At 52.8% G+C, this 9,951-nt stretch overlaps 1 protein-coding gene across 1 annotated transcript in view; it reads left to right on the forward strand.

The window, feature by feature from the left end:
- The window catches only part of SLC39A11 (solute carrier family 39 member 11), a 31,190-nt gene extending 22,916 nt beyond the window's left edge, over positions 1-8,274 (forward strand). The window contains exons 6-9 of the mRNA XM_078880163.1: positions 535-604; positions 2,790-2,888; positions 5,280-5,438; positions 6,023-8,274. Of these exons, the coding sequence (XP_078736289.1) occupies positions 535-604; positions 2,790-2,888; positions 5,280-5,438; positions 6,023-6,101 (407 nt within the window). The 3' untranslated portion in view covers positions 6,102-8,274. The remainder of the gene's footprint in view (positions 1-534; positions 605-2,789; positions 2,889-5,279; positions 5,439-6,022) is intronic.
- The last annotated feature ends 1,677 nt before the right edge of the window (positions 8,275-9,951 follow it).

Consider the following 9,951-nt stretch of genomic DNA (forward strand, 5'->3'; position numbering starts at 1 on the left):
ATTATATATGGTTTCTATTATTATATTTTAGATCATTTAAAATTTATTTTCTCTATAATTTTTTTTATATTATTTTTTCCATAATTGGTTAGAAAGTTTTTAAATCGTTTATATTAAGTTCACTTGCTTGCTTGCTTACGACCGTGCAAATCTTTCGGTCGTTTTTTAACACACTTCCCGTGATCCAATCGAGCTGACATTTTGCACACAGACTCGTTGTGCGTGACAATGTATTTTCGTGAAACATTTTTTCCCTAAATTTTACACTTTTTAGGACAAAAATATATTTAATTACCAATTGCTTAATGGTGGCAGGCAATCATCTGACCCATAGGTGGCAGCCATCTCAAGCCAGAGGACGAGAGGACTCTAGCCGCCACGCATATAAAGGATTTATAGTGAAAAACTTTGTTTTTACGGGTTAACTTTTTATAAGTTCTACATACTTACATCGCACCTCCGATCAGCACGGTTGGCTACGTACAGCGCCAAACAAGTTCACCGTACTGACTGTACCCGATGTCTCCACCGCAGAGGGCCTTGCTGTCGGCGTGGGCTTTGGAGCCATCGGCAAGACGAAGTCGGCCACGTTTGAGAACGCGCGGTGAGTGCCGTCGCTTCCTTCCCTCTGCCAGATGCCGCCTCTCTCTCCCTGCTCGGTCCACACCGCACCTCGCAAGAAGCACTCTCAGCCTCGGCTCTGGCTCAGGCCGTGACTTGCGTGGTGGTGGTGATGATGATAAGTCTGCTGACAAAATTTATCTGAATTCGGCGGTGGCTAGGAGATGTTGACTACCTCGCCTGTCTTCTTGGTTCTTTCGGTAAAGTCACGTAGAAGGGAAGTAATAAAATAATAAAAATAAAACAAAATAAAATAATTCTCACGACGTTTCGGCTACAACGCAAGCAGCCGTCTTCAGGTGAAGAATGAGACACTACCAAGCTAGGAGCTTATATACAAGCTGGGTTGGAGGTGGAAGAGCGCCTTAACAAAAAGAATGTGCATATGAAGAGGAATTTAGCATATTCATGGGAAATGCGTAGGAGGTGGGCGGGGGGGGGGGGGTTTCAAAGTCATATTATGCCCATGCATTATGCAGGATCAGCAGCACCAAGGGGGGGGGGTGCAGGGAGTAGCATTAACAAAGGAAAGGAATGTTAATGATATGTAGCTGCAGTTACTAAACAACCACGTAGAAAACTAAAGTATAAACTACATAAAAAACTAAAGTATAAACTGCATAGCACCATCAGTATACTTACTATACTCTACAATAAGCTGAGTTACTAACAGCAAGTAATACATTACAATTCTACGTCGTAAAAATTATATAATATGCTTCCATCTAAACTTTATTCTCTTACATCACACGAGCATATACCGTACTATATACTTCCATAGGCAAAACCAACATTAAATTATATACTGTATTGCTGTAAACCACCCTATACCTTATACATTTTAACATAACACTATGTATTATTCTACCCACCCTAATGTGTATCGAAATGGTTTATTACGTCCTTCCAATGATTGCTAAGCCAGAATCCATCTTCTCGGTTAAAATTGTCTCTGTGTTTGTATATGTGGATCGCCTCATGAACGAATCTCTCGCCTGGTGTGCAGGAGGTCGTGGGTTCGATCCCAACGCTAACGTTTGCGTGTCTCTCTCTCTCATCATCATCATCACGGTGGCTAGGAGATGTTAACTACCTCGCCTGGTGTGCAGGAGGTCGTGGGTTCGATCCAAACCCTGACACCTGCTGCTGTACATTTGGAGTTTTCGTATCTCTCTCATCATCATCATCACAGTGACTAGGAGATGTTGACTACCTCGCCTGGTGTGCAGGAGGTCATGTTTGATCCCGACCCTGATGACGCCTGCTGCTGTATATTTGGAGTTTGCGTGTCTCTCTCTCTCATCATCATCACGGTGGCTAGGAGATGTTAACTACCTCGCCTGGTGTACAGGAGGTCGTGGGTTCGATCCCGACCCTGACGCCTGCTGCTGTACATTTGGAGTTTTCGTATCTCTCTCATCATCATCATCACAGTGACTAGGAGATGTTGACTACCTCGCCTGGTGTGCAGGAGGTCATGTTTGATCCCGACCCTGATGACGCCTGCTGCTGTATATTTGGAGTTTGCGTGTCTCTCATCATCATCACGGTGGCTAGGAGATGTTGACTACCTCGCCTGGTGTACAGGAGGTCGTGGGTTCGATCCCGACGCTGACGCCTGCTGCTGTATATTTGGAGCGTACGTACGCGCGTACTTGATACACTCAACAAAGTGGTGCATCATGTATGGACGTATCGTGCACGCACGCGATACATGCGTACGCGATACGCCACTTTGTTGAGCGATCATCTGTGACCAGGTCGCTTTCCGAAAAAAAAGAAGTTAACACCTCAGCGGGCTTTAGATGGTAAAACAAGAAAAACATTGCGGTGGTTGTATTTGTATCTTTGTTGTAAAGGTGCTTTGTTCACCTTTCCTGTTTGTCGTTGCAACGTTCTGACCACGTGCCGCCCCGACTGGACATCCTCTTGCGGTATAAATATTCCGATTCTTCCGAGCAGCGAGCAAGACGACGGCGCCACGGTATCGCCGTGGTGACTCCGCGCCACGCGGTATTAACCGGGGCGGCCGCTGGCTTTTGTACAGCGAACCTCTGCAGCGAACGAGCTTTTACCCCGCCGTGCCAGGTCACCACGCATGTCGCAGCGACGGCGATCGAAGTCTTACTCGCTCGCTCGCCGCCGTTCCCCGCGTTTGCGATTCGCAGGAATCTGGCGATCGGAATCGGCATTCAGAACTTCCCGGAAGGCCTCGCGGTCAGCCTGCCGCTGAGGGGGGCGGGCGTCCCCCCGTGGAAAGCGTTCTGGTGAGTACAGACACGCACACAGACACGTACGTACAGACACGCACAGACACGCACAGACACACGCACAGACACACACAGACACACACACACAGACACACACACACAGATACACACAGAAACACGCACAGACACGCACAGACACGCACAGACACGCACACAGACACGTACGTACAGACACGCACAGACACGCACAGACACACGCACAGACACACACAGACACGCACAGACACACACACACAGACACACACACACAGATACACACAGAAACACGCACAGACACGCACAGACACGTACAGACACGTACGTACAGACACACGTACAGACACGCACAGACAGACACGCACAGACACGTACAGACACGCACAGACACGTACAGACACGCACAGACACGTACAGACACGCACAGACACACACAGACAGACACACACGGACACACACAGACACACACAGACACGTACACACATACAGACACGTACAGACACACGTACAGACACGCACAGACACGTACAGACACGCACAGACACGCACAGACAGACACACACACACGCACAGACACACGTACAGACACACGCACAGACACACGCACAGACACGCACAAACACACACGCACAGACACGTATGTACAGACACGCACAGACACGCACAGACACGTACAAACACACGTACAGAAACGCACAGACACACACGCACAGAAACGCACAGACACGCACGCACAGACACGTACGTACAGACACGCACAGATACTCACAGACACACGTACAGACACGCAGACATGTACAGACACGCGTACAGACACACGTACAGATACAGACACGCACAGACACGCACAGACACGTACAGACACGCACAGACATGCACAGACACGCACAGACACGCACAGACACGCACAGACACGCACGGACACGCACAGACACGCACAGACACGCACAGATAGGCACGCACAGACACACACAGATACAGACACCCACAGATAAAGGCATGCACAGACATGCACAGACAGACACACATACATACACACATACAGTCACACACGCGCACAGACACATGCACAGACATGTACAGACACGCACAGACACGCACAGACAGACACACATACATACACACATACAGTCACACACGCGCACAGACACATGCACAGACAGACACAAAGACACGCAGAGACAGACAAACACGCGCACAGACACAGACAGACACACACGCGCACAGACACACACACAGACAGACACACAGACAGTCACACACACGCACAGACACACGCACAGACAGACACACAGACAGACACAAAGACACGCAGAGACAGACAAACACACGCGCACAGACACAGACGGTCACACACGCGCGCAGACAGACAGACACACATACAGACACAAAGACACACACGCACAGACACACGCACAGACAGACACACATACAGACACGCAGACACAGACACACACGCGCACAGACACAGACATGGTCACACACGCGCACAGACAGACAGACACACATACAGACACAAAGACACACACGCGCACAGACACAGACATGGTCACACACGCGCACAGACAGACAGACACACATACAGACACAAAGACACACACGCGCACAGACACAGACATGGTCACACACGCGCACAGACAGACAGACACACATACAGACACAGACACACACGCGCACAGACACAGACATGGTCACACACGCGCACAGACAGACACACATACAGACACAAAGACACACACGCGCACAGACACACGCACAGACACAGTCACACACGCGCACAGACACAAAGACACACACGTGCACAAACACAGTCACACACGCGCACAGACACACGCACAGACAGACACACATACAGACACGCAGACACAAACACACACGCGCACAGACACAAAGACACACACGCACAGACACAGTCACACACGCGCACAGACACAAAGACACACACGCGCACAGACACACGCACAGACACAGTCACACACGCGCACAGACACAAAGACACACACGTGCACAAACACAGTCACACACGCGCACAGACACACGCACAGACAGACACACATACAGACACGCAGACACAAACACACACGCGCACAGACACAAAGACACACACGCACAGACACAGTCACACACGCGCACAGACACAAAGACACACACGCGCACAGACACACACGCGCACAGACACAGACACGGTCACACACGCGCACAGACACAGACACGGTCACACACGCGCACAGACACACACACAGACAGATACACAGACAGTCACACACGCGCACAGACACAGACACAGTCACACACGCGCACAGACAGACAGACACACATACAGACACAAAGACACACACGCGCACAGACAGACAGACACACAGACACACAGACACACACGCGCACAGACACACACACGCACGCGTGTGCCAGGTACGGGCAGCTGAGCGGGATGGTGGAGCCCGTGGCGGGGGTGCTGGGCGCCGTCGCCGTCATGGTGGCCGAGCCGCTGCTGCCCTTCGCGCTCGCCTTCGCCGCGGGGGCCATGGTCTACGTCGTGGTGGACGACATCATCCCCGAGGCCCACGCCGGGTGAGTCGCCCGCTCGTCCGCTCGCTCGCCCGCCCGCCCATCCGTTCGCTCACCCGCTCACGCTGTCACTCGCTCAATTGCTCGCCCACCCGCCCGCCCGCCTACCCACTTGCTCCTTCGCTCGCTCGCTCAATTACTCGCCCGCTAGTCCATTAGCTCGCTCGTCGACTCGCCCACCCACCCACTCGTCCACCCACCCACCCACTCGCCCGCCCGCTCTGTAACTTGTTAGTTCACTCACTCGCCCAACTGCTTGCCCACCCACCCACTTAGTCACTTGCCCACACACCCATTCACCTACCCACCCGCCCGCTCACCCACACACCCGCTCACCCGCCCGCTCACCCACACACCCGCTCACCCACCCGCTCACCCACCCACCCACTGGCCACCCGCCCCCTCGCGTGCCGTGCCGTGCCGTGCCGGCCTTGGCAGGTGCTGCCGCTACCCGCTAACGGCACTTGCCCCGACAGCCCGCGCAGGCTACACGGGGGATCTTTGTCTTTAGTTTGCCGCGACTTTGCTCAGCCGTAAGTCACTCCGTCGTCACCCTCCCGCCCCCCCCTCTGTCGTTTGATCTGCAGCGGCAACGGCAAGCTGGCGTCGTGGTCGGCCATCGTGGGCTTCGTGGTGATGATGTGTCTGGACGTTGGGCTGGGCTGAGGGGCCAGGACGGGATACCCACGACACACACCACGACACACAGCACCACACGACACGCACCACACCGTGATACACGCTACGCCAGGGTAGACCACAACGCACCGCAGTCGACTGATATACCACCACACACGACAACAACACCAGCAGCAGCACACACGGCACACGACAACAACACCACCACACACGGCACACACCACACACGGCACACACCACACACGGCACGGCTGTACCGTACGTCGCAGCGTAACGCCCCACCACATTACAGCACGCCGGAGCCCAACGCACAACACAGACACGTCACAGACGCACAGTCACAGACACACAGTTGCAGACACACAACACAGACGCACAGTGGCAGACAAACATCCCCCACGTAGCCTGTAACAGACTGTTGGGGCGAGTGCTGTTAGCGAGTAGCAGCAGCGCCTGTGAAGGCTACCGGCACTGTGGCACACGAGGGGGTGGGGTGGCGCCGGCCGCTTTTGTCTCCCCAGTGGCGATGTTTACTACACACCGCTACACCAGGTACTCGTTTGAGGCCGAGTCGACCTAAGGGAGGCCCAGGATCGGTTCAGATAATCGCCACTCGTGTTGGCCGTGAGCGGGAATCGAACTCGGATCGCCGGATTCGTAGCGCTAACCGCTATCCCACCGCTCCTTGACACACCCATACATACAAAGACATATCCCCCCATGTAGCCTTAACAGACTGTTGGGGCAAGTGCTGTTAGTGAGCACACACACACAGTTAACGCGTACACGCACACACACGTGCACACACACACACACTTAACGCGTACACGCACGTGCACGCACACACACGTGCACACACACACACACTTAACGCGTACACGCACGTGCACGCACACACACGTGCACACACACACACTTAACGCGTACACGCACGTGCACGCACACACACGTGCACACACACACTTAACGCGTACACGCACGTGCACGCACACACACGTGCACACACACACTTAACGCGTACACGCACGTGCACGCACACACACGTGCACACACACACAGTTAAAGCGTACACGCACGTGCACGCACACACACGTGCACACACACACTTAACGCGTACACGCACGTGCACGCACACACACGTGCACACACACACACTTAACGCGTACACACACGTGCACGCACACACACACGTGCGCACACACACGCACGGACTCGGATACACATCAGTAAGGACTGCACTTAAATCCGCACCCAAAAAAGACAAAGATCCCCCGTGTAGCCTTAAGACTGTTGGGGCAAGTGCTGTTAGCGCACGCACACACGTGTACACACACACACACGTACACGCGTACACACACATGTACACGCGTACACACACACACGCGTACACACACACGCGTGTACACGCACGCATACACACACACGCGTACACACACACACGCGTACACACACACGCGTGTACACGCACGCATACACACACACGCGTACACACACACGCGTGTACACGCACGCATACACACACACGCGTACACACACACGCACGCATACACACGCGTACACACACACACGCGTGTACACACACACGTACACACACACACGTACACACACACACGTACACACACACACGCGTACACACACACGCACGCATACACACACACGTACACACACACACGTACACACACACACGTACACACACACACGTACACACACACACGTACACACACACACGTACACACACACACGCATACACACACACGTACACACACACACGTACACACACACACGCGTACACACACGCGTACACACGCGTACACACACGTGTACACACACACGTACACAATCCTTTTGCTCTTCCAGAGAAACCCCGCGGGGCGTGTGAATCCACGGGCCCGGTGTCTTCTCGGCCATCTCTCAGTCTCTCGCGTTTCAATGAAACGGTGCGGTGTTTACAATTCAAAGAAAATTTATTATTACGAATGATATCTATTAAACAAATGTATATGCAGACGTGAAAACAAAACGAAATGGATGTCTATAATCAACTGCGTGGGTTTACGGTCAAAACTCGCCGCATTTCTTGACGACAAAGCGATATTGTTTTATACGTAGGTAGCAGATTGATTTTAGTTTTGGAATCTCTGTGGTTGTTGCCTTTTCTTCACGAGGGTTTAAATAATAAACGGGGACGCTTGGTCATTTGCCGCGTTGCAAGCTTTTTGTTCACTGCGTTGAGTGTGTTTCCGTATTTCCGGAAAATACCGCAGCCGCCACTCACATCCTTAATTCAACACGAAAAAATGCGGCCGCGATTTTGAAACTCATCATAACCACCCCGGGGCGTGTCAACGGAGTCACGACCTCCAAAACAATTCCGTTTCGGAAATCTTGGGAGCCCGGTGGCAAGCCCCTCTGCGTTGTTAGTGAACAGCCCGTGGAAGTGGTGATGACAGATCTACATCCGAGATCACCTCCATCAAGTGGCTCTCTCGTCCACTCAACGTCCCGTGGAAGTGATCACAGATCTACCTTCGAGATCACCTTCATCAAGTGGCTCTCTGGTCCACTCAACGTCCCGTGGAAGTGGTGATCACAGATCTACATCCGAGATCACCTTCATCAAGTGGCTCTCTGGTCCACTCAACGTCCCGTGGAAGTGGTGATCACAGATCTACATCCGAGATCACCTCCATCAAGTGGCTCTCTCGTCCACTCAACGTCCCGTGGAAGTGATCACAGATCTACCTTCGAGATCACCTTCATCAAGTGGCTCTCTGGTCCACTCAACGTCCCGTGGAAGTGGTGATCACAGATCTACATCCGAGATCACCTCCATCAAGTGGCTCTCTCGTCCACTCAACGTCCCGTGGAAGTGATCACAGATCTACCTTCGAGATCACCTTCATCAAGTGGCTCTCTGGTCCACTCAACGTCCCGTGGAAGTGGTGATCACAGATCTACATCCGAGATCACCTCCATCAAGTGGCTCTCTCGTCCACTCAACGTCCCGTGGAAGTGATCACAGATCTACCTTCGAGATCACCTTCATCAAGTGGCTCTCTGGTCCACTCAACGTCCCGTGGAAGTGGTGATCACAGATCTACCTTCGAGATCACCTTCATCAAGTGGCTGTCTGGTCCACTCAACGTCCCGTGGAAGTGATCACAGATCTACCTTCGAGATCACCTTCATCAAGTGGCTCTCTGGTCCACTCAACGTCCCGTGGAAGTGATCACAGATCTACCTTCGAGATCCTCTTCACCTTCGAGTGGTGGTGGTTCATCCAATGTCCTGTGGAAGTGGAGATCACAGATCTACCTCCGAGATCACCTTCATCAAGTGGCTCTCTGGTCCACTCAACGTCCCGTGGAAGTGGTGATCACAGATCTACCTTCGAGATCACCTTCATCAAGTGGCTCTCTGGTCCACTCAACGTCCCGTGGAAGTGGTGATCACAGATCTACCTTCGAGATCACCTTCATCAAGTGGCTCTCTGGTCCACTCAACGTCCCGTGGAAGTGGTGATCACAGATCTACCTTCGAGATCACCTTCATCAAGTGGCTCTCTGGTCCACTCAACGTCCCGTGGAAGTGGTGATCACAGATCTACCTTCGAGATCACCTTCATCAAGTGGCTCTCTGGTCCACTCAACGTCCCGTGGAAGTGGTGATCACAGATCTACCTTCGAGATCACCTCCATCAAGTGGCTCTCTGGTCCACTCAACGTCCCGTGGAAGTGGTGATGACAGATCTACCTTCGAGATCACCTCCATCAAGTGGCTCTCTCGTCCACTCAACGTCCCGTGGAAGTGGTGATCACAGGGCTACCTGCGAGATCCACGCACGGTAAAGTGGCAACACGTTGCCACCCACTCTGGC

This window comes from Lampetra fluviatilis, chromosome 56 (genome assembly GCF_964198595.1).
Source record: "Lampetra fluviatilis chromosome 56, kcLamFluv1.1, whole genome shotgun sequence".
Taxonomy (NCBI): domain Eukaryota; kingdom Metazoa; phylum Chordata; class Hyperoartia; order Petromyzontiformes; family Petromyzontidae; genus Lampetra; species Lampetra fluviatilis.